This window comes from Rhincodon typus, chromosome 5 (assembly GCF_021869965.1).
Source record: "Rhincodon typus isolate 14 chromosome 5, sRhiTyp1.1, whole genome shotgun sequence".
Classification (NCBI taxonomy): Eukaryota; Metazoa; Chordata; class Chondrichthyes; order Orectolobiformes; family Rhincodontidae; genus Rhincodon; species Rhincodon typus.
In genome coordinates, this window is record NC_063336.1 from 102,279,424 (window position 1) to 102,305,995 (window position 26,572).

Consider the following 26,572-nt stretch of genomic DNA (forward strand, 5'->3'; position numbering starts at 1 on the left):
AGCTGCAGTCAATGCTTGCACTTAGATTTTAAATTGGCTGTTTTAAGCTCACTGACAGCTTGTTTTATTGGTGGAGGTTGTGTAGTGGCAGTGTACAGTGTTCCTAAAACTTGCTACTCTTGTGTGAAGCTTTCTGACATGTTGATAGAATAGCTTGCTAAATTGTTCAAAGGCTCAAGTGGAAAAAAAACTTCTTAAATTTTAAATAATGATTCGGGTGAGAGTATGTAGTATATAGATCTACGTGAACGAAAACTGATTTTCAATCTTTGATTTGTTCGAGGTTTTTTGATTAGTTTGATCAGAAGTGGTTGGGGGAGGGGTGGGGAAGTATGCAGAAAATATTATTCACACTTTAATACCTTTTGCAGTTGAGCTGATAACTCCTTTTGAAGTTGAGATTTCTCAAGCAGCAAGTTGTTCACGCAGATGCTGGAGAGCTTTAACATATTCCAGTCAGCACTTATTGATTCTGGGTGTGAGATGTGGGCCCAGCAAACCAAGAACAGGGCAAAGAACCACTGGAAGCCACACTCCATGCAGGAAAAAAAACAGGAAAAAAATTTTGAATAGAATTTTTTTGTTTTTGTTTGTCTTGTTTCAACTTTTCAGTTGTGATTACATGCAAGTTTATACTGGCTTCTAAAGTTTTTTTTGTGAAATCTGCATTGCAATTTCATGTTACATATGAAATAAAATTTGTTATAGAGCAGTTTTGCAATGGGGAAAAATATTCTAAATATTTAATGCTATCGAAATGAATTTAATGTTAACAAAGTGAATCATTGTGCTTTTTCCACAATGAATTCAAAGAGCAAACATGAAGAAAACAGAATAGATAGAATAATTTGCAGCACTGTAATATTCTCTGCTCTTCCCCCCACCCAGCCTGGAGGGCAGCACACATTCATGTGACTTTTTTCAGTGCTGTCAACTAACTAAGTAGTATAACTGGAAGAGATTACTTTCAAAACACATCACAGGACTTTAGCAATGAGTGAGCTAAAGGCAATGCCAGGATTAGAAAGTGACTTAAATAGTGTGATCATTTGAGATGTTCTAGTCTTCTCACAGCATTGTGTTGGAAAGGAGCACTAAAAGTCACATACATGATGACTGTGAAATCTATTTTAATAGAATCTTGAAGTGATTCATCTAAAAATTGCCCTTAAAACCAAAGGCGTTAGTTTTGTCATTGCACACTATAACCTATCAAACCTTTATTAAATCTATTGATAACAGAAAGATAGAAAATAGAAGCAGGTGTGGGCAATTTGGCTCATCGGGCCTGCTCAGCCATTCAACATAATCATGGCTGATCCTCTAACTCAACGCCATACACCTTGACACCTGTAGCTTCTAGAAATCTATTTCCTAAATATATTGAGGCTTTGCTTTAAACAGGAAGGCTTGGAGAAAGAATTTCAGAAGTTCACCACCCTCTGAAGAAATCTCTCCTCATCTCAGTCTGAAGTGGGCTTCTAACCTGATACCATGATCCCTTTTTCCTGTACAGTCTTGTCAGAATATTATACTTTTCAATGAGATGCTGTCAAATTCTTCTAAACTCCAGTGAATACAGGCCTAGTTGACTCCATCTCTTGTATAACAAACCTGCCCTCACAGGAATCTAGTGAACCTTTGCTGCACTCACACTATGGCAAGTATATTTTTCCTTTTGGTAAGCAGACCAAAAATGTACAAAGCACTGAAGGTGTAATCTCACCAATGCCTTGGGTACTTCCTTGCTCCGTACTCACTCAAACCCTCTTGAACAAAGGCTTATATACCCTTTTGCCTTCCTAACTGCTGGAATTCCAGCAATCAGTGTACAAGGATATCTGCACTAGCTCACCCCAGCACACATGTGCTATGGGCTGCTTTAAATTGCACACGTGAAGCAAAGGTGCAGGTTGTGGATTAGAAACTCTGGAACAGGGATGTTGGGGGTGGGGTGGGGGAGTCACCCCTTGGTAGAGGAAGGTGGTGCAGGTGGATTCGGAGGTGGGGTGGGAAGGGAAAGGAAGGAATTGGGAACTTGGAGAGAGAGGCAGAACCTGGGATCTGGGAGTCTGTTCTTCCCCCATACCCCCCCACCCCAACCAAACATCCTCCCCTGCCTAGGAATACACTTGCATATGCCCCAACCCTCTACCCACTGCCCCCACCTCCTTGCTCTATTTCCTCCTTCCCTCCCCACCACCTCACTGTGCCTCCCCCTTGCTCCCTCATATCCTCTTCCCTCACCTGCCTCCTCTTCCATCCCCCATCTCCTCACTCTGCCTCCCCCATCTAAATGAGAATAATAAAAATACTCCAACTCATACTTGTGCATTCAACGGTTCAAACATGCACAGCCAAGTAAGTTTATAAGATGGGAAGATAGATTAAATGGTTAGAGTCCATAAAAGTTAGTTGTATGTGGATTCATTAGATTGATACCATTTTTGATTTTTTTTTTTTCAGACAGGGCTCAATGGACTTTCTGAATTCAGGATCAGGATGATTTAAAGATATTGAAGGATTTCAGTTTGTTCACCTGGAGTCAGCAGCTGCTAGTTTGATTTTCAGACGTTGCCTGTGGATATGGCTTGTCGAACAATACGCAGGGCTCAAACTAGAAAGGTGACGAGAGTGCTCACCTAGGGTCCTCCTTCCTAATTTAATTTTGTGTTCTCTGGCCTGAAGAGAAATGGTTTCTTAAAACAGTTAGTTGGTTCATCATATGATCTCTCCTCAAACTGATCGATTTAACCCAACATGATCATAGCAAGTTGATTCCAGGTCCGTTGTTTAGGCATGATTTGTATTATGGCTAGAGGAGTTCCCGTATCACCCAGGATCCATTGTACGAGGTATGTTTGATGACATGGGCCACATCTAGTTGAACATACAGGTTGCCTGAATGCTTTGTTTAGCATACTTTTTTTTCATGATACTTTTTAAAAGAAAGCGGTGTATCTAGAATTCATATATAATTGTATCAGCAGTTGTAATTTGTGCTGACTGACTCTATTTCACTTAGAGCGTCATTAACCTTAAGATTAAACATGTTTCTTCTAGGTATGCCTTGCATTTTGTTGTGCAGAGTGGAATTTCTTACTACATCATGATCATTGTTGGTGCAGGGAATATGCAAAAGTAAGTATTTTCAATGGATGCTATTCTCTTTGCATTTTAATTTAACTGTATCCAGAATTTCTAAAGTGACACTACCGTAAGTGCTGCATTTAAAAAAAAAAATCCCTTAATGTGAGCAACTTTAAAAAGTTGATAAAGCTAAATAGGCATGAAGTTTTCATTCAATAGATTTCTGATCATGTCACTGACGATGCTCATTTTGAGAGATACCCTGGCAATGTCTCCACGTGTTCAACTAAGCGTTTCAGTCGGGACACTTGGAAAACAATGAGTCTGAGCCTTGTGAATGATCCTTTCTTCTGGCCTCAAATGCTGCATGATACGAATGACGCAACAGTCACAGATTCTAGTTTGCAGAGTACTATCAATGATCAGGAAACCTTCAACATTGCCATGCAAATAATATTTGGTAGGCATGAGCATGTGCCCTTTAACAAAGTTGGGCAGTTATATCTGAGCATCTTTTTGAAAATCTTGGGTATGTACATTCATGCTGACTTGAGATTGGGTAGCCAAGTGGACAGTATGCTACAAAAAAGAACAAATGAGGAATTTTGAGATCTCTCGTTATTACAAAATCCCTACCCACAATCTGTGATCTGTACCAGCAACACCTGGCCCTTGGTCAACTGTGCTATGCCTGTGTGGTGCCTTAGAAATACGTATGTGTAAATTGCTCCGATCAAAATGCAGAAGTTTGCTGTTAAGTGTCATGACTCACAGGTATAGTACCAGTTGGAACAGGTTTCTGTATTTGACTATATTTATTACCAATACTAATCACAGGTAAACATTTATGATTTATGGATATATATAACTCTACCAGTTAAAGCTGTAACCCCCTTCTGAAACCCACCTACACACACAGACAGATACAAGCAGACAAATAAAACTAGCATTACAGATGGAGGCAGAAAAGGATATTGGGGTAACAACAGTTTAATGACACCTGTCTTCCTTCAGGATTTGAAGGTGTGCTGCTTTTTTTTTAATGTCCTGCAGTTCTCTGATCTTTTACTCCAGGACTTTTGCTTCACAGGCAATACAGAGGGACATTGTACACAATTTATAAAATCTTTGACTTATTGGTTTGAAAAAAACAGCTTACACAACTAGATGCAGAAAATAAATGGCTTTCTTTTAACTTGGGTGTTTTACTGGAGAAGACACAGACACGCACCCCTCTTCTTTTCTTTTTATCAGTACATTTTCTTAGTTCTTCTGTGAAACTATCCTTTTTGTAATTCAGCCCACAGTCAAAAATCAAGTAATCTTTGGCCATACCAGTCATACAATCACACCTTTTCATGTCACAAGCTTTGAAACTCTGAAGTGTTGCACTAAGTTTGCAAGCTCCCTTGCACAATCTAACCACTTTCACAACTGGCTGCCATCACCACACCCAGAGAAATCCAGGCAACTCCATTTTGTCTGAACCCAACCCTGTTAGGTGTGGGATGGAAAGATATCGATGTAGCCCTATTCATTAGACATTACATACTCCATAAAGTATTTGAACAAATTTTTAAAAAAAACTTTAATTCATTCACATGAGGGTGCTGCTTACTGGGTAAGCATTTGTTGCCCATCCTTAATTGCCCAGAGGGCAGTTAAGCATCAACTGCATTGCTTTGGTCTGGAGTCACATGTCGGCCAGACCAGGTAAGGTTGGCAGTTTCCTTCCCTAAAGGACATTAGTGAATCTGTATGTATTTTTGTGGCTGTAATAATGGGAATGATGTATTGGTTTGTACTTTTCATATAATTTTAACCGCATATTCTTCCTTTTTAATATCCCATCCTCTATTTCCCTGTTGTCTGCTAAACTTCTTTGTCTGCTTTTGTTACTAAATGATTGTCATGTTTCTGTTTTTAACTTTATTAATCAGGCTGTAGATTGATTTTCATTCTATTGTGAACCATACTGCAAATCACTGTTTGGACAGTGAACATGCTTCTTCAATGAAATACTTTTGGGGGAAAAAAATCTGTTATAGCAGTCACCACCCCTAGATACAATTATTGACAAAGTCCACTAGCAGCATATGTTTCTTTGAACAGCAGTGTGTGGAAAGATCAGTGTTAAAGCAGTTTTCTTTTAAAGCATGTGTTTCTCATAAATGCTTTTGAAACTGCAACATAAACTTTTTGTGAACTGTTAGATTCATTGAAGGAAAGTAGAGAAATTTTGATTCCTGGGATGGCAGGTTTGCCACATCAGGAGAGATTGGGTTGTCAGGGCCTGTATTCATTGGAGTTTAGAGTGATGGAATAATATTTGAAATGTATAAATTTGGATGCAGGGATGATGTTTCCTGTGGTCTGGGGGTGGAGGGAATAGTATCCAGAGCAAGGGATCATAGTCTCAGGACTGAATTTTGGACAGAGATGAGGAGAAAATTCTTAAGTCAGATGATGGGGAACTTCTGAAATTCCCCAAGAGCGACGGCTGTGGAGACAAAGTTACCAAATACATTTAAGAAAAAAACTTTTCTAGAAGCTATAAGTGTCAAGGAGTATGGAGAGAATGGGAGTATGGTGTAGAAAAAGAGGATTAGCCATGATTATGTAGAATGGTAAAGCAGTCTTGATGAGCTGAATGGCCTACATCAGTGCCTATTTTCTGTTCATAGTTATATGCAGAATCTTAAAAGTAGATAATTAATTTGCCTATTGACTAAACGTTTAAGTATGATTTCTACATTGGAGGAAGGCTAGCTACCACAATATTAGGCAGGAACTAGGAATGTAGACAGGGGTTGGGGGATGGCTGTTTGAGGGTAAATCCACATCTGGCACGTGGAAATCTTTTAAAGATCAGTTGATTTTAGAGTTCAGGAACGGCATGTTCCTGTGAAAATAAGAATTTGGATGGAAAGAGAAATTGAGAGTTTAATCGAAGGAAAAGGAGGCACATGTAGGGTTTGGGAAACTAAAGATGGATAGAACTCTTAGAATGTAAAGAAAGTAGGAAAGAACTCAAACAAGGAATTGTGAGGGCTAATATGGGCTGTAAAATGTCTTTGGCAAATGGGATTAAGGAAATTCCAAGGTGTTTTATACATGTGTAAGGAGTGAAGTGGTAGGTCCACTTAAGCACACAGGAAGGATTTTTTGCATGGAGCCAGAGGAAGTGGGTGAGGTCCTTTAAATGAATACTTTGCATTGGCGTTCACAAAGGAAAAGGGCATGGTAGGTGGAGTGTCTCAGGAGGGGTAAGGTGATATTCATGGGCATGTCAATATTGCTTTTCTTTTTTTAAAAAAAAGTGTTGGGTATTGAAAAACATTTCAGGTCGACTAATCCTCAAGATGAGATGGAATCTATCCCAGAACGCTGAGGGAGGCCGGTAAGGAAATTGCTGGTCCTTGTACAACGTCTTTGCATCCTCTTTTAGCCACAGAGGACCAGAGAATAGCCAATGTTGTTTCTTTGTTTGAGAAGGGCAACAGGCATAATGCTTGCTGCAGTGTTCTAGTGAAGCTCAGTGCAAGTTGGAAGAATAACATCTCATTTCCCACTTGGAATCTGCAGCCCTCTGGACTCAATTTTGAATTCAATAATTTTGGAGCCTGAACTTTCCAATGGCCTAGCCCTCTACCTCTCACATGCCAGGTTTTGTTATCACACAGCCTGATCATTATACACTACCTATTGTTAGCACCCTCTCAGCTATATCGTTTATCAACTTCTTTGTCTGCCCAACTGTTCTTCTCTCTCTCTCTTTTTAGGCTCTAACCCCACCTATCATTTATTCCTTACCCCCCGCCCCCAACCTTATCTTCTGCATATAAACCATCATTTTCCCAGCTACCATCAGTTCTGAGGAAGGGTCACCAGACCCAAAAATTTAACACTGATATCTCTTCACAGATGCTGCCAGATCTGCTGAGCTTTTACAGCAACTTCTGTTCTTGTTCCAGGTCTAATCTTGGAAATAACAGGCTTGTGTCAATGGCTGGGGAATTATCGGAGAAGATTTTAGTGGATAGGATTTAATCATATTTGGAATTAGCGCTAGGCAGCATGGCTTTGTGTGGGGAAGGTCATGTCTCTCAAACCTGATTTGAGAGAGTGACAAAGATGATTTACTGCTTTGCCGTCAATGTTGTCCATATGGACCTTAGCAAAGCCTTTGACAAGGTCACTCGTGGCAGACTGATACAAAAAGTAAAGTCCCATTAGATCCATGGTGAGCCGCTGAGATGATACAGGATTGACTCTGTCATAGACAGAGAGTAGTGGTGGAAGGGTTTTTCAGACTGGAGATCTGTGATCACTAGGGTTTTGCAGGGATCAGTGCTGAAGTATGTTAATTTTAAATCGAGACCCATGGTGCTAATGAACGTGGCATCATCAATATGTTAGTCAAATGATAGAAAACAGTCAGGTGCATGTTGGAAGGATTTAAGCGATGGTGGGCCTGAGGTCAAATGTTACAGCCATTGCTTTTATAAACACATAATCTGGATTTGGGTATATGCAACATGTGAAAATTTACAGCTGACAAAAATTAAAGGTATGGGAAGGAAACCAAATAACTTGCAAGAGGTTGCATGTCAATAGATTGTAAAACATTTAATATAATCCAGAATGGATGAAAGGAAAATGTCTATAGGAAATTTTGTAGCAAATAAAGTTTTTTTTAAAAAAAAGCAAGTTTTTATCTTTTCACTATAGGGAAGAAAATCCGGTTTCGTTAGAAGTGTCATTGGACAGATATAGCCAAGAAAAGGGCTATTGGAAAGGCTGATAATTAGAGGAGAAGGTGCCTCAGCAACAATGTGTTAACCATACTAGAGTACAGAACCTAGTCTTCTGAAGGCGCAGAAGTCTGCAGAAGGCATAAAATGCCAAATTGGAATGTTCGGAGGGTTTTAGGACTGGATAAGATGGCAGTGATGGGGAAATAATTGATGAAAGGATATGAACACACAGATGATGATATTAAACTTTGCACCTAATTTAGGTTGCTAATGCCTTTCAAAGAGGATGCAATGAAGATGTATGATATCAGGAATGTACTATTTGAGATGTGAAACATTAAAGAAGTTGAGACTATTGGCAATGGAACAGAGAAGGTGAAAGATTCTATAGAGTTGCATTGAGTAAATAAAGGGAGACTTTCCAGTGGCAGAGGAAGAACATCTAAGGTAAAACTGTCAGTGATGACATAAAGGGAAGGTGGTCTATCTAGCAATGTTGATCAATCGTCATTCCACAAAGCAAAATCAGTTTTGCTAAAATTTCTTGTAATGTCCCTCTTATCTGTTGCTCAACACTATAGATGCTTGAGTTTTTGCTGGTTTTGACAGTTCAGTAGACAGGTCTGGAATCTTTTTGATTTACCTTTTTTGTAGTTTTGTCTCTAAAATTGCACAGTCTGCGTACTCTTGCCTGCATTGAATCCATAAGACAAGTCCTGTGGCTCCTAGGGGCCATTTTATAATATTCTTATGTCCCTTCTAAAGATGTGTTTTGTAAAGAAAAGTAATGTATAAAATTTCAACTACACATTTGTGACCAGACTCTCTGACTTCTCCACTGGTACCACAATACAGTTTCAGAAAAGCTAACCGTACTAATTGGGTACCACTTAGGAGTCAGAAACCAAGGTCAAGGTCAGATCAATGACTTTTCATCAGAACTAGGAAAATTTAGAAATATAATAGCTGTTAATTAAGTGAAATAGTGGAATGAATGAATGTGTGTCTGGTACTATCTCCCCTGCACTACATGCAGCTGCGTCAGGGTTTTGCATAGTGATTTGTTCCAGAAGTCACTACCTCATACAGACCTTTGCAGCTGAAAAGAAAATTTAGAGGAAAGCTGGTGTCCAGAAGAGGTGTGAATGACAGATGAATAAACAGCTACTGGCCAAAATCAATACCAGATTAAAATTAACTGTAAAAATGGGTCAGACACAGTGGAGCGCCCTGTCAACTGTGATAATGAGAGAAATCTTTTGGGGAAAACAGACATCAGAATTTTTAGTGTGAAAGTTTACACCATCTGAGCAGATGCAATAAGATGGAGAAATTTAGAATAAAATGGGGTATTTCAAGGAAGCAGGACATCAAGAAGTGTGATCAAATATGCTTTAGGATTTAATATGTTTATTATGAATATTTGTTTATGGTCTACCTTTAATTTCTCAAGATGGATACAAGAATACCACATTTCAAAGGAAGCAATAACTTGTACTGCATGAGAAAAGACAATTGATTGGCAAGTGGAGGCATTCTCATGGGGAATACATCAAGGACCAGTCTCTAGATTTTCATTAAATTAAAAAAAACAACAGTTGCTGGAGAATTTGTGTTTTTGGGTGGTGGAGCCCTGTGTATAAATGTGGCTCCTAACATGCTTAAGTGAGTCACCTTGTAACCTGACTTGTTTTAAATTGGAAGTTTGTGTACATTTTAACACGCCCGGAGATGTTTATTAACTGCTGTCCAATTACAAAATCATATCTAATGTTGCACTGTTGAGATGTTTTTTGCAAAATTGGTTTAGTAAAGTCATCTGAAGGGACACAATCTGCAGTCACTGAGACATACAGCCTATGTACCTGGCATCAAAACTGCACTGAAATTCATGTACCTCAATTGCGTAGTGGGAAGAATGTCTTTATAACTTGATGGCCACATCCCGTTGGTGGAGAATGCCATAAGCACGAGTCACATAGTAACAGAATGAAATGTATCAGATAGTAGGAACTGCAGATGCTGGAAAATCTGAGATAACAAGGTGTAGAGCTGGATGAACACAGCAGGCCAAGCTGCTCCTATGATGCTGCTTGACCTGCTGTGTTCATCCAGCGCTACACCTTGTTATCAACAGTATGAAATGGGTAGATTTACCTTTTTGCTCTGATTACTAATCCTCTAGGTGCTAACATTTAATTCCACTACAGCCATTGAAATGCTAATTTGATAAAAGCCAAGCAGTGTGGATGCTGCAAACTTGAAATAAAAGCACGGTGCTGGAAAAACTTGGCAAATATGGCTTCAACCAGCCTGTGAACGAGACTTGGAAACAAATTGAGACATCAGGCAGACAATGTGTAACCTGTTCCAGTTTAAAGTTTGCATGCAAACCAACCTCCTGGAATTTTGACCACAACCTCCACTTTATAGGACTCTTGCTTTGTCTTTTTAAAGCAACTGAAAGCTATCTAAGAAACGGCTGGTCTGCCACATAGGAGACCAGAGTCAATAAACCAGACTGAGATTCTCATCTGTAAAAATGCATTAGCCTTCATCTGTACTCTTTAGGTACAAGGGAGCATTTCAAACATCATATTTTAATTTGGGGTAAGCATGTACATAAACAATCATTTTTGTTTTAGTTTCTCAAAAGTTTGTTAACAGCAAATAAATAATTTCAACAGACACTTCTAAGGGTGCACTTTCCATATAAAACAAACTGGTAACAGGCAGTAAGCAAACACATTATGTGTCTGTGACATTAGACTCTGGTTTTGCGAAAATGTGATAGCTCTGATATGAGAACTTTAAACAGATTATATTCTTGGACTTCACGTGACAGAAACAGCCTGAACTAGGACCCATCATCCTAAATTCAACACTGACACTTCTTAAAGCAATCCTCATTTTCACTCGAACATTTCATTAAATTTCCAGCACAAATGGAGTCCATTTTGTTGTTGCTAAACACCACTTCATGTCCAACCCCACCACTAGATCTCTCATTTTTAATATATTTGTACTTCTCAAATTTTCGAGTTGGTAATACCCTGGCAGAGAGTTGGAAGTCTTCGTTCATTGAACAAATTCCATGAGTGCTATTGTTGCTCTACCACTGTATTCAAATAAACATTACTCCTACATTAGTTGTAATAGTAACACACAAATATGAATTGACTATTAAGGCAGATGCAGACTTTTCAACAGAAGTCACAAAAATTACTTTTCAAGAACAGACTTGCTAGTAAATAGTTTTGAGTACTGCATTTGGTCATCAGGCACTAAAACCAATTGAAGTATCACTGAGGATAATGATGCAGAATGGGAACCATATGTGGAACCTCCTAATCTGTGTAGTTAAGTTATAAACTTCACATTCAACAAGTTGAGACATTGGAAAGCCTCTGAATCCACTGGCACTGTTCAACCAGCTGGATAATGTTTTGCATGAGGCCTTGGTAGCAAGTTGAGTAACCTATCATGCATCTAGATTTTTGATCTTTTTGCTTCGTGGAAAGAATTTTGATATTATGTTTTTCAAACAAATTGTTTTGAAAGAAGGCGCTAAACAATATTTCAAGCCAACTGAATGATTTTCTTGAGTGTAAACACGGGTTGCATAAAGAGGCTCTGTTATCTGACCTTATTCCAGGCTAATTAGCTGAGATAAATTGGGACATATCCTGAGTTCCTTTTTAATATTTGACCGAATCATGCAGATTCATATTGACAAATTGTTTGCTTTTGTTATGGCACCAAAACCTTAATTTGTCTTTCCCTAATGTCTTTGCATTGAAAGAGGGGAAAAAAAGTTAACACTGTACAAACTTACTACTTTATTTGATACTTTAAACAAATTCAAACAGACTGAACATTAACCGAAGAAATTGCTCTATAGTTCGCTCTCAAGGTGGTTTCTGTCTTGCCACCTTTGTAGATTCCCATTTAATCTGACTGAAGCCAGTAAAATATTGAATCATACTGATGACTGTGTCATTTGAGACTTAAACTCGTGTATTTAAGACAGGTGTTAAGACATTCTCACTGTTTCATTCCTCCTTGAAGTTTGAGTATCTTGGAGAGAGCAACAAAGAATGAATTAAGAAATGCGGTATGAAGAACAACGTAGAAATCTTATTAGTATGATCTGAGAATTATCTGTAGCTGATGTGTTTGGAACAATACTCTGACTGAAAATAAGAACGAGGAGTAGAGGTAGGCAATTCAGTCCCTTGTCTGTTCTGCCATTCACTATGGTTATGATTGACCTCAACCTAACCTCAATTCCACTTCCCTGTTTACTCTCGATAACCCATAACTGTGTCTATTTTTTCCTTAAATTCACTAAATGTCCCAGCATCCATCACACTCTGGTGTAGTGAGTTCTACAGATTCACCACCCTTTGATAGAAGTAATTTCTCCTCTTCTCTCTCTCAAATCTGCTATGACTTATCCTAAGACTGACCTCTTGTTCTAGATTGCCTGACATGAGGAAACATCCTCTCCTCATCTATTTTGTCCATCTCCTTTTACATCTTTGTATACCTCAATTATTATATTTCCCCTCATTCTTGTAAACTCCAGAGGGTATAGGCCTAAACTGCTCAATCACTACTTTTTTTTTTATTAGACAAGCTTCTCATCTCTGGAATCAATTTAATGGCAAATAGTTCCCCTTTTTGTTGGGGGGGAGGGGTGTGGAAATGAGTACATTATAAGGTTTCAGATTGTTTTGTTTGTTTCTTAAGCATGTTGTAGCCAAGTAACTAATGGCTCTTGAGTGATGAGTCGTTTTCGTTCTCTAGGTTTTGTTTTGTCATTGCTTTTGGATACCTCACCTTGTGCCAAGTTAGCAGAGTATATCTCTTTGACTATGGACAGTATTCAGCTGATTTTACTGGGTAAGTGTATTGCAATTAATAATTTAATGTGGTTTTAGAGATTTTGGGAATACTCATTATTTGAAATCTAAGCCAGCCTGGTAACCTTAAATGTTTAAAATAGAGTCTACTTTCTAATTTCTGAATTCCTAGATCTATTAATATAATGTGAGATTTGCAGTCACAAATTTTTCAACTGCACGAGTTCCTTTTCAGTGTTCCCATATAAAATTGTTGCTCAATGAAATGGTTCACCAGTTAATAATTTTATTTCGGTCTAAACAGTACTTCAGTTCTGTTTCACCAGAGGTCTGAACTTAGGACACACATTTTATGGTAACCTTTCCTTAAAATCAATAATTAGCATGCATGGCTGTTTTCATACCCCAAAAAACTGGCCAGCCTCTCAATGTTCACATGTCCAGACTTGGTTAACAATTTGTTATTAGTATTTCTTGCCTATAGCTTGTGAACTTTGCCATCTCTGCAGGGCCTGCAGAAATTCTTAGTTTTGTAATGGTTTAAAGGTTTGCTTTTGCGGAGTCTCTCCAGGTCAATTCCTCTTGATCTGAACATCACGACTACAGCCTTAAGATTTAATAGCCCAATTCCGTTGTCCATTTTTAAATAGCTTGACTTTGTAGCTTGCTCAAATAACTTTTCTAAAATTTCTGAATTATTCAAGTAACTGTTTATATAAGAATAGTTTATAACTACCAGATTTCCATCTTATCAAGTTTTGCCTAGTAGCACAGCCCTCTGCTTGACACATGCAGGTACTTTTAATATCAGTTAAGTGATAGGATTGGTTTGGTCAAATTGGAGATGTGTGCTCCCTACACAATGACATGGCAATGACAATACCATTTTAGATTTGTGTACTAATTCTGGCAGAAAACACCCTGCAAACATTCACAATTTAGGAAAGCATACTTTGTTTATGAAGTTAATAATGAGGAAAGTAATGCATTCAGCATGAACAAAAAATTGTTTTCTCTCCGCTTCTGTCCTGCCGTTTTGCAAATCAATCTACTAAAAGATTAACGTGGTGTGCGTATACTGCATAAATTAAGATGTGATTTCAAGCGATGAGCAATACATAACAATTTACTAATTAGGAATGCAGTTAGCATAATTTTAAATTTTCAATGGCCATGTGTGGCAAGTTTATTTGACAACAGAAGGAGGAGACTGCAGGATTTCACTTTGCTCAGAGAGAAAGGCACATTGTTTTGCTCGAAGCATTAGTCTCCCTCAAAAGATGTCATTTTAGTCTGCCTGCAGATTGTGTTCTGAAGAGTTTTATTGAAAAAGATTCTCAACATTTTTTCGCCTTATGATACTTCTTTTCTGTAGTCCGATGATGATAATTACGCAGAAGATAACCAGTCTCGCCTTTGAAATTCATGACGGTAAGGAAATATCAAATTGTTTAATTGAATTATTTAATCAAAATGTGATTCAGTTAAACTGAGCTATCCATATATTTCTGTTTCTTCTGTTATTTTTTCAGATTTAAAGTGTGACTTTGAGTTGGTACGAATCCTCTTCAGAACAAGAGTTCTGATGAAGAGTCATACCAGACTCAAAATATCAACTGTTTTTCTCTCTGTATGCTACCAGCCCTGCTGAGTTTCTCCAGCATTCAGTGTTTATCTTTCTCAAGATTCTTTCCTTCTGTCTTTTCTTAGCTCTATTATTTGTTGCCTATTTCTACACCATGGGTTCAGGGACACAGACATTCAAAGAGGGTCTCGGGCAGAAAGATCGACTCCAGACATTTCTCAGACACATCTCCTGTATGCCCACATATCATCAGGGACCTCTGCCAGTCCTGATGAAGACATCCCAACATATGTCCTGTCTGCAGTGATCCAGAGACAGAAGACTTGGTCTTCACCCGGAGCTTGATGTGTAATTTTTTTCAAAAAATAATTCCAGGTTAATTAAATATGACTTGTATTCACATACTTGTTCACTATATTGATCAACGATCAACACTTGCCTGATTGCCGGTTAATACTGGAATTTATTTTGTGTCAAAATTTGGTTTTTCCGTTTTTGTTTTGGTCTTTTAGCTTAGTTTACCTGAGCGTTTGCAGAAGTACGAGTTGATCAAAGAAAGTACAAATTTCTGCATGATAATTCATGCCTGATTTAATCTAGTTAGAAGCCTAATGAACTGCCTTTTGTGACATTTACATGGACAACTATGTGGGCCAATCTTAAGGTAAGGAGCAGGTGGTTCAGAGGGAATTGAGGAAATAGATTTCCTCCAGAGGGCAGTGGGAGTTGAAACTCGTTGCCTAAAAAAGCGTGCTAGAAATGGGAACCCTCAAGATATCGAGGTAGTATTTAGAGGAGCACTTGAAATACCATACCATACCATACCATACAGGAAGGGTCAAAGCACCTCTTCTGTATTGTAAAAACTTGTAAACTCCATCATTCTATAGCTTCCTACATTCATATATTAGAGGCCTCCTCAAAAAAATTAAACAAATTAGTCAGGCATGAATTACCATGCAAAAGTTTGTGCTTTCTTTGATCAACTCTTACTTCTCCAAATGCTTGGGCAAACCAAGCAAAGGCTAAAACAAAACAGGAAAACCAAATTTGGAAACAAAAATAAATACCAGTATTAATCAGAAATCAGGCAAGTATTGACAGTTGGCATTAGGAAAATTACTAGTGACCATAATCAGACATGAATTAAATATTTAGATGGGCATGGGCTGATCAATATAGAGAACAAGTTTGTCCAATCTCTCTTAAGATAATCCCTTCATCCTGGGACCAGGTATGGTGAACCTTTTGTTTGACTCCCTCCCTCTATAGCAATAATATCTTTCCTTAGATAAGGAGACCAAAACTGCACCCAGTACTCCAGTTGTGGTCTAAGCAAGCTCTTATGTAATTGAAGCCTTCAAATCCCCTTGCAATAAAGGTTAACATTTTACTAGTCTTCCTATAGCTTGCTGCACCTGCATAATAACCTTCAGTGGTTTACTGATGAGAACACTTAGGTTCCTTTTCATACAGCCACACTTTCTAAACTCTCTCCATTCAAGAAATAAGCTGTACATCTGTTTTTCCTAACAAGTGGATAACACCCTGTCCCTACCCCCACAGCTGCCAATTTTGTCAGTGACATCTTAAATCTCCAATTTGTCAGAACACATTTGTTTTCTATTTGCAAATCCATCCTGACTATGCTTAATCAGTTCAGTTTCATCTAATGTCAATTTATCAAATCCTTTATGATAGATTCTCCCATGTCCTCTAGAATTGATATAAGGCTGAGGAGTCTAATTCCCTGTTTGTTCCCTAGCTGCTTTCTTAATGGGGGTGATATCTGCAAGAATCCTTCTGGACTTTTGGAAGCTAATTTTTATCGATGCATTGACTATATCCACAGTCGCCTCCTTCAACAGGGTGGCACAGTGGCTCAGTGATTAATGCCGCTGCCTCACAGCACCAGGAACCTGGGTTTGATTCCACCCTTAGGTGACCCTGTCTGTGGAGTTTGCATGTTCTGCCCATATCTGTGTGAGTTTCCATTGTGTATTCTGGTTTCCTCCCACAGTCCAAAGATGTACTGCTTCTGTGGATTTGCCATGCTAAATTGCACTGTAGTGTTCAGGGATATGATAGGTGGATCAGCCATGGTAAATATGGGTTTATGGGGATAGGGTGGCAGGCTGGGTTTGACCGGGATGTTCTTTTGGAGGGTCATTGCAGACCCAAGTTGACTGGCCTCTTCCTGCACTGTAGGGATTCTACAGACACTCTGGGATATAAACTCAGGTCTTGGGGACTTGATCAACCTTCAACTCCGTTAATTTCTCCTGCACAACCTTCTACGAATATTAATTTCCTCTTAACTCCTCATTCTTCCATGTCACTTGGACCTCTAATACTTGGTGACTGCTTGTACCTTTCTCGGTGAAAATTATCAAAATAAAAGTAATTTTTCAGCTTCTCTGCCATTTCTGTACTCCCCTTTCTAAATTCTGATGCTGCTTTTAATGGATCCACATACATTTTAGCCAAGTGCTTCCTTTTTGCATATCTGTAGATGTTTTTACAGTTCACTTTTGTTTATTACATTTATGACTTGAATGAAAAATATCCATATTACAGATCCTAAGTTAGGAGGCACAGCAATTTCTATAGATGAGAATAGAAAGTTATAAAGGGACAAACTAAAGCAACCTACCTCCCCACTTATCGATGGGCTGGTGTAGTGAACTGATGTAGCATTTCTTTGTTCAATCCTTGACACCTCATACATACTGAAGGTTCCCATTCTGCATGTCACTGGCTCAATTTTTGTTGCCATAGTGTTAACACATTACCACATTACATACGTGCACTAATTACAGGGTGTGTCTGGAATGTTTCACAAGATACTTAAATTGCATAGTTGGTTTTTTTTTTAAATAGTATTTTTCGTTTTCTGATTACGCATGTTAACAAGTCTCTTACTTTAACAAAATTGCACATTTGAAACAGAATTTTAGCATGTGGTCTGAGCATCTACTTCTACTGACTCACTGAGATGACTGGTTTTTAACAGTGAAGCAATTCAACCTTGACAGTACAATTATTCATTAATTATCAGTTGTGTTATGTCATTACTTAGGCTTTCATTTGTATTTTTAAGGATTACTTAGTCATCATGCTGCAAACTTAATGAATAGTTACATTTAAATACCTTGTAGCTTTGAATTTTCAGGCTAGGTTTTCTGCCCAATGATTTTGAAAGCGTGGTAAATCTAGAACAATGGGACAGCTTACATCTGGTTTACAAAAGCTAACTGTTGAGCAAGCCTCTGGCTTGTTGATCTAGTGGTAATGTTCTAACTTTAGGGTTCTTGGGGGAAAGCATGTCTAGTAAGAAAAGGGAACCTGACCAAATAGTGGAAGAAGTAGAGATATTGAAAGTAATAGATGGGATGGAGGTTTGGGCAGGAGGGACTGGAAATGCTGTCAAGACTGAGTTGATATGTCACTTACCTGTAATGCAAACCATCCAATTTTCTGAACACCTTGGAGTTGGAAATAGTGGGGAGTTTCATAATCTTCCATGAATGTGGAAGAAGTGCAGGAGGATTGGAGAGTGGCAAATTTGCAGCTCTATTCAAGGAATGGTGTAGGGACAGTTCCGTCAACTGTAGGCCAGATATTTTAACATTGAGTATGGCTTTAGAATCTGTAAATTGTTGGGGAAAAAATAGTCAACGGGCACCTGGAGAGATGAGTTTCTTACAAGAAAGTCAGGTCAGATTATTATTAAAAGGTGGTTTGTGCTTGATGAATCTGATTTGAATTTTTTGAACTAACAGAAAATATTGATGATGGGAACGCAATGAATGTCAATAGTTTATTAAAATCCATACAAAAGCTGTACACAAAATTGTGCCTTTTGGATTAGGAAGATCATTGCTAAGTTAGGTTCCAAAAAATGTGCTTTTGGAGACAAAATGGTCTTTACTTTCAGGCTAAAATAATACTGATCTTTCCCAAAAATTGATATTAGAACCGTTGTCATTTTGATGATGCCTGTAAATTACTTTGGATATTGGAACATTAGAGTAAAATTTCAAAATTTACTGCTTGTACCAAACTTGGAGGTGTGGCAAAAAAGAGGGGCAATTCTAATTGATTGTAACAGGACATAAGTAGAAATAATGGAGTGTGCAGATGAGTGGCAGGTGAAATTTAATAAAGCTGAGTGAGGTGATGCATTTTGACAGAAAGGAGAGGTAGAGGCAATGTTGACTCAATGGAACTCGGATAAAGAGTGTGTAGGGATAGAGGAACCTGGAAGTACATGTGCAGGGACAAAAGGATGTGGAATTGCATGTGCGTAGGTCTTTTAAATGGCAAGACATTGAGAGTGTGAGTAGGAGAGCACGTGGGATCTTGGGCTTCATATATAGAAACAGAGTACAAAAGAAAAGAAATTCGACTCCATGAATCTGCTCCACCATTTAGTAGGAACGTGCCTGATCTGACATTCCTCGGGTCCACTTTCCTGTGTTTTTCCCGTAACTCTTGATTTCCCCTATTGATCAAGAATCTATGTCAACCTTTTAAATATACGCAAGGACTCTGCCCCCACAGTTCTCTGTGGCAAGGACTTCTAAAGACACTCATTCCTCTGAGTGAAGAAATTCTTCCACCTCTCGGACTTAAATTGGCACCCCTTTTGTTCTGAAGCAATGCCCCCTGGTCCTAAAATCTCCCACGAGGGGAATCATTGTCTCAGCATTTGTCCTGTCAAGCCCCCTAAGAATCCTATATGTTTCAAAGAGATCACCTCTCATTCTTCTGAATTCCAATTAATATAGTTCCAACCTGTTTAATGTTTGCTCATAAGATGATCCCTCCATAGCAGGGACCGTCCTGGTGAACCTTCTCTGAACTGCTGCCAATGAAACAATATCTTTGCATAAATGGGGGGACCAAGACTGCTCCAGATGTGGTCTCACCAACCTCTTGTCCAGTTGCAGTAAGACGTCACTTCTCCAATTCTCTTGAAATAAGGGCCAATATTCCATTTGCCTTCCTACTTATTTACTGCACCTATGTGCTAGCTTTGTGTTTCGGGTACAAGTATCCCCAAGTCCCTTTGGATTGCGGCTTTCTACAGATTTTCTCCCATGTAAATAGTATTCTGTTCTTTTTGTTCTTCCTTCCAAAATGAACAACCTCATATTTTCGCCCATTATACTCCATTTGCTAACTTTTTGCCCACCTACTTAACAAATCAATATTTCCCTGCAAACTGTTTATCTCACTTGCAACCTGTCTTTTCACCCTTTTTTTTTTGTCTGAAAGTTTTGCTACAGAACATTCACTTTCTCTAAGTCATCCATAATATATTGTAAACAGTTGTGTCCCAACACTGATACTTGTGGAACCTCACTGGTCATAGATCAGCAACCTGAAGAAGAACCCCTTATCCCCATTCGCTGTTTCCTGTCCGCTAGTCAATTCTCTATTCATGCCATTATACTACTTCCAGTACTATGGGCTCTTATCGTACGACTTAACCTTTTTTTGTGAGGTACCTTTTGTGGAACACCTAGAAGTCCACAGACAGCACCTCTACTGGTTCTCCTCTATCAAATGGACTGAGACTTCCTTGGAAAAAGAACTCTCTGATAAATTTGAAGAGAAATTTTATAGGTGTACAATAATGTTCCTTGTAAATGTTTTTAGCTGCTGCTTAGAGAAGCAGATGCCATTCGTTGTTTTGCTGATCAGTGTGCATGTAACTTTCCCAGGAGATGTGTCACTTAGAGGGACCATTGGTGTGTAAGATTGTGACTTATTTAGAAGGTAGGTAATGAGAAGCTGTTCCCATTAGCTGGTGGTACAAGGTTTTGGACAAGGAACGCAAGGTTAAGGAACTCTCCTCTTTAGTAAAATTTGGGTTCCAAACAGGCCTTCATCTAAACTATTTATAAATTCCTTTACATTGTTTTTCTCATAATCTCTTTCAAACGATGACTGACAGGGCTGCAAGACTAGTCCTTTTTAATATGATGCTAGAGCTCCAAGATCAAACCTCTCCTAATTGAAGCAGAACTCTGGAAGCAATTGCTTCCAATCAGTGGTGGATTTGTTTGCAGGAAGAAGCCAGAGTCCCAGACATTCCTCAAGAGCTAGAATTCCAAACTGGCAGTAAATTTCATGTTTTGTGGCCTTCCATCTGTCTGTTAGGGTGATCCAAGAGCTTGAGAATTGAGTTCATCAAATCATTCACGGTGTCCTTCTAATCATCTTAGTACAGCTTTGTACTTGGCTCGTGGTGCAAGCATCAATGCACGTTATGAAAACTAGACAAGCCTAATTGAGTAAATCAGGTTTTTTCAACAGCTTAAAATCTTCTACATTAGCCTAGAGAATTTTTTTAATTATAGCTATATTGATATTGTCTCCAAGATCCTGGTACAGTATCTAAAATTCAGCACAAACCAATCCCATTTGGAAGGGATAATCTGCAAATCCTGACAGCCTCGGATACCATGCATCATAACCTGATAAGATGTAGGCTGTAATTTTAACTCATCCCAACTATGAAAACATCAGTGTTGAATGAATAAATACCCAAATATCACTCGAGCCTTTTTTCAGCCCATGTAGGAAACTTTCCAGTAGGGATGAGTTTTACATCTTTTAATATTCTCAAAACAAACTATTATAAGCTAGTTAGCACTATATATAATGGTCTGAGCTTTCAAAGAGACTATCCACAGCTCAAGGTTTGTGGTTCAGAATAGCAAACACTTCTTCTTGCTTTAAACTCCTGATTGAGAAGATTGGATCTCTGTATATCTAAAGTTGTTTCGTAAAGCATTCGCGATAATCTGAAAGATTTATTGTTTTAACCACTGAGAACATTTTTTGGTAAGTGTCTAATGCAAAGAAGTGCGCTGCCTCCTGGAGAGTAAGAGGGAATGTTGAATCATTAAGACAAGAAAACAATTGCCTGCCTGAGTAAGTGTTCTTGTTTCAAACATTCTTACACGTTCTGAAACTGTCCTTTGGCTATTCTATAAACCTATGTTTTAAAACACAAAATAGCTTTATTGTGATGGAATAGTCAGTTGTAGGAATTGTATTTGTTGGAATTATTTGTTAGGACTGGCAATGCAAATAGAATTTTCTTAATGGTATGATTGTCAAAAGCTCTTATGGGAAATTGACACTTGACATCATTTAGCTGCTGAAACTGGTCAAATATTTTGTGGAGGCTGGCCACCATAAAAAATGTGCTACACCAAATTTCAAGTTAATTTCATTTTCCTCTAACTGAAGGAAATAATTTATTGAATTAAGACTGGGTTGCTTTAAAATGGATATGTAGTTACATACAAGGCTTTCTTGAAGTGATAACATACCTTCTTATTTTCTGTAGTTTCCAGTAGAAGGTCAAAGCAGAGGGATAATATCTCTTTATGAGCAATTTGGAATTAGTTCAGCGCGATATGGTAATTGTCATAGTCTATGGATTTTCTTTGTCCCTAGATTAATTGTTCTAGTGTATGCTATATTTTTATGCATGCATGACATGCTGGTGGTTGTTGCATGTCAAAATGGAATGGTGCATGATTTCAATCCAACTTGAATTCTCTTTGAAAGAGAGCTACATATATGTGAATTGTTGAGAAGCTTCATTTAGCAGCAGTACTCAGTAGAAGCATTCTATAGCACTTGAGCACAAGAAGCTATGCTGCGTTAATTGGAGAATGAAGCTTGCATGATTTGATTTTCATTTTGCTGCTGGCAACATTCATATTCTGCTAAGAGTTCATGACTGAAGGTAAGTAACAGAAAATTAGCAAAAGTAGTTGTATTGATTTAAATTTGTGACTTCTAATCAAATCCAGTGCACAGTATGTTTAATTTTGTCAAGATAGATGTCAGTTTTGTTTTTGTTTTCAATGATGCGTTGTTTATTTTAAATGGAAGGAGTGAATATCACCAGGTATTCTAGGCTTATCTGTCTATGCAAGGCTTGTTGTGTATCTGAGCCTCATCTTCAATTTATGCAAGCACATACAGGGAAAGGTATCTATTATTTATGGCAGCCATTTTGTTTGCAGTTTTTTTATATATAGGATTAGGATCATTTGTATTAAAAGTTGTAAATTATTTTTAATTTCTTACACCGATGTTGAAACTGTAATTTTACTTAAATTCATATCAGCTGGCATTTATGCATCTTTTAATACTAACCATTTTATTTTCTGTCTCTGTTCACATTTTGAAATATTATTAATTGTCCCCCATCCACAGATGCAACTCCTAACTTTCTATAAATTTGGCAATCATATCACAGTGCCTGGCTACGTTTGCAAATCTTGATTTGATTGGGTTAAAGTATCTTTTTGATACTTGTTTAACCATCTCTCACCTTCACATGGTCCATCTCTGACTCTCTTTTCTTGACTTCACTGTTTCCATTTCTTAGCTTAGGCTGTCCACCACTATCCATTACAAGCCCACTGAATCCCTCAGTTACCTCAAATACAACACCTCATGCTCTGCTTCCTGCATATTCTCCCAGTTCTCTCATTCTCCCAATTTCTCTGCCTTTGGTTGATTTGCAGTCGTTTCATTACCCTGCTGGGTAACATCAGTGCAGCCTCCGATGAAGCGCTGCTGTGTTTTCCCGCCTGGTGTTTAAACTCTGGACCCCAGAGTTAAATACCAGGTGTAAAAACACAACAGCTCTTCATCGGAGTCTGCACTGATGATGTTACCCAGGAGGGTAATGAAACGTCTGCCAACTAACAAACCAGCTCAGAGAGCAAACCAACCACTGCATCCGCAACCCGAGCTACATATCTATTTGAGCCTTCTCCGCCTTTTGTTGCATCTGTATTTCCACTGGTGTACTTCTGATTTTACTCTCTTCCCTAACTGAGGAGTCCTCTGTACTGTGGTTGACTGAGTGCTCAGATCTATCTCATACTTTTTTCCCCTCTTTCCCAGAACAAAGATAGTGATTGCTTTGATCTCACTTTTCACCTTGCTAGTCTCTGCATTTAAAAGATCATTCTCTCCTGTTTTCCACCATCTCCAGTGGGATGCCAGCATCAAACAAATAGTTGCCTTCCCTGCGCTGTCAGCATTCTGCAGGACTCTTCCCTCAGTGACACCTTGATCTTCTCCTAATACGATCCACTTTTATGTTGTCATATCCTTTAAAGTCCATGTGTGCAATAACAATAGGTTGTGTTGTGTTGGTAATATCGATTAAATTCATCAAACTGCAGTGAGAAGCATTCTAGTCGCTCAGGTTGTAGTTGCTACAAGAATTCTTTAGACAAAGGTTCCACTCTCTTTGCTACTGTGGAAGTGCCATATAACATGCTCCGGATTGCTGTTTTCTTTTGTTCTTAGTCTTTGAATAAAAAGCAGCCACAATTATTGCTTTAATTAGTTTACCATCTGTCAAGATCTTTTGTGTTTTCTCAGATTACAGACATGAAATCTTGCTTCAGTGCAGGTCTTGCCTTTTGCTGCTGGTTAAGAATAAAATGACTGTGCTTTCAAAACGGCCTTCAACTCGTCAATTTTCTTTGTCCAAAGCATACTATTCTGAGAAAACCGCATATAAATTTACTGCGCAACATTGTGTGATTCTCTTTTTGTTTTACTTGCTAATATATTGTGGTGACATATAGCTTAAGTCTATTGCCTTTTACAGTTGTGAACGTGAATTCATTTTCCTAGTCCATGTGGAAATTGTACATTTCTGGTTCCTTTTTAGAGGGCCCAGGTTCATCGCTCATCATTGTTGGTGGCACAGGTTTGTTGGAGGCACAGGAGGTCACTTCTGTTGTCGCAATTTGTTTCCAGGCCCCCAGTTAGCTTGCTTGCTCAGATATCTGATTTGGATGTGGCATCATGCCCATTATTATTTTTTCCTGCATGGACCTATTGGATAAGCAGGTGAAAAAGACAAATGCAGGCCTATACAAAATGGGTAGAGGAGTGTGACGAGCTGAACTGTTCTGCATGGATATGATGGGCTGAATTGACTCGTGGACCTACTGCTGTAATATACTGGCTTTACACATCAATTACTAGTATATTTCTTCTTGCTTTGTTTGCATTGGCACCACAAACCTTCATTTACCCTGCAACAATAGTCCATCTATACCAACATGAAAAACCATGCACTAAGCTAGCAAAACCTGTTAAGAGTTTGTGTTTTTCATAGCTGCGCAGCTTCCAGAAGCAGAAGCCAAGCAGTGGCATGAAAATTGATGTACACGCAGCAGAGGGATTGTTTATGCCTCCATCACAGACTTTGTTTCCTGACTGCCATTTCCACCTCCATGGCAGTTGCCTGCAACCAAGTCAGGCCGTTCATAACCTTGATGTTTTGTTTGACCTCCATGAAGTTCTAACCATACCCCTGCTTCACTGCCAAGATTGCTCACTTTATAATTCTGTAATAACGACACTTCTGTTGCTGAACCCTCAATTAGGCCTTTGTTAGATAGAAACCATTCCAATGCATTCCTGGCCAATATTCCACCCTGCATAAGTTTGTGGTCATCCAAAATTCTGTTTATTTCTTCACTGATTCCAAGTCTTAGTCACAATTGTGCTCGCTGGCCTACTGGTCTAGCAACACCTGAGTTTTAAGATCCTCATCCTTGTTTCTAAATCTGTCTATGGATTTGATGCTCTGTATCAAAATTCCCACTGAGCTGTGTGGCTGCTCAGAAGTTCCGAGCACACCAATTGGTGTGCTGATGCATTGATTTCTGGTTCAGAAAGTCACAGCTGTGCACTGAACTCTGAGGTTCATACAGCAGCAGGAAAAATTACAGAATGTAGCTCCTTCAGATAGCCATGTCTCTCAGATCTCTGCACTCCTTCAATTTTGTCATTTTTGTGATTTCCTGATTATCACAATGTTGGTGACCATGCTTTCAAATGTCTTGCCTGAACGATCTGGAATTTACCCCTACCTACCCACACCTCTCCCCTCCTTTTTAGGATGCTCCTTAAAACCAAATGTTTTGATTTAAGCTTTGGGTCTTTGACTCCTGTGTGACTATTGTCAATTATTTTTCTGGTAACATTGTTATTAAGTGTCTTCAGACGTTATGCTAAAAATCAATACAAGTTGTTGATTTTCATTTGTTTATCTTTATCTTGTTCTGAGTGGCAAAATATTCAGTTACTTGCACAACTTTCTGCAACTCCTGTCAATTTCTTTTTTTCCCTTTTTTGCCTTGAATAACCCTTCTGAAAAACTTACTTTCAATGAAATCTTCTGTTGTCCCACAGTGAATTGGTGTCTTTTGCTTGTTCCAAAGTGTTTCCGGTTTCTGCATTGTTCATTCTGTATAAATACCATAATTTTTCTTTTGGATGGTGAGGAGCGAGGAGGAATGGAACATGGGTGTTTTGCCAGCATAGTCACTTCTGACATCCAAAAGTGTGCATTCTTTATTAGCAATCATTCTTGTATATTAATTCAAAGTGTTAATTTATCCTCTAATTTCTCACATGGCGTTGTTAACAAGGACTGGTGGGAGTGTAACTTTTAATATCTTAAATTGTGCTGTGTAATTTGGAAGGATTGAGAAGCAAAACTTTCAAAAATTTAAATAATGAGTACTTGCAGCCATGTTGAAACAATTTCCAAATCCACCCTTCTAGCATAAATCTTTTTTGAATTCTTAATACTAGTTTTCGAACTTGGATAACCAGAGGAAAGCATTTACATTTCAATTACAAATAATTCATAAAGCTTAAATTATTTCAGAAACTTAATTTATTAATTCTAGCCTTGAGTCCTTTACATTTAAATATGCATTTTCTTTCTTAAAAGAAACTAACTATATTTGGAAGTGTGATGGGAGTCTTCCATCTGGCATTGATCCAGTGTACTTAAGGCATCTGCTCCAGTTGCTCTTGTATTCTAATTTCCATGTTGCCCCACACTTGGGCCTTTATTCGCAAACTGCCTGGGACAAAGCAGTGAGGAAAAAGTGCATTTAGTAAACTGGCAATTTTTAAAGATAATAAAGTTCTTTCCTTGCAATATATGAGAGTTCGGTTTATATTAATTGCAAGAGTTTGTGTAACTGGCAGTGTCAGTGTTAATTCACTTTATCTTGTAACAATCACCACGCTTTCTACTTTGTAGAAGTCAGTAATTCACATTGGGTTGTCTTTGCTGTTTTAACTCTGGTTCCTAACAGAGAGTTCATTGTTCATTCCTAAGCTTGCTTAGTGCACATAGCTGGCTGTCTGTGTGTCTGTGTGTCTGTGTGTCTGTGTGTCTGTGTGTCTGT

The 26,572-nt window shown here is 38.4% G+C and overlaps 1 protein-coding gene across 4 annotated transcripts in view; it reads left to right on the forward strand.

Moving 5' to 3' along the window:
• The window catches only part of LOC109936631 (lysophospholipid acyltransferase 2-like), a 100,679-nt gene that overhangs the window by 51,622 nt on the left and 22,485 nt on the right, over positions 1-26,572 (forward strand). For 2 of the 4 annotated variants that reach the window (XM_048597368.1, XM_048597369.1), the window contains 3 exons: positions 3,064-3,141; positions 12,657-12,752; positions 14,088-14,143. In XM_048597368.1, the coding sequence (XP_048453325.1) occupies positions 3,064-3,141; positions 12,657-12,752; positions 14,088-14,143 (230 nt within the window). Of the gene's footprint in view, positions 1-2,466; positions 2,626-2,652; positions 2,856-3,063; positions 3,142-12,656; positions 12,753-14,087; positions 14,144-26,572 lie in introns of those variants that run through there. The other 2 variants (XM_048597371.1, XM_048597370.1) reach the window with 2 other exon arrangements.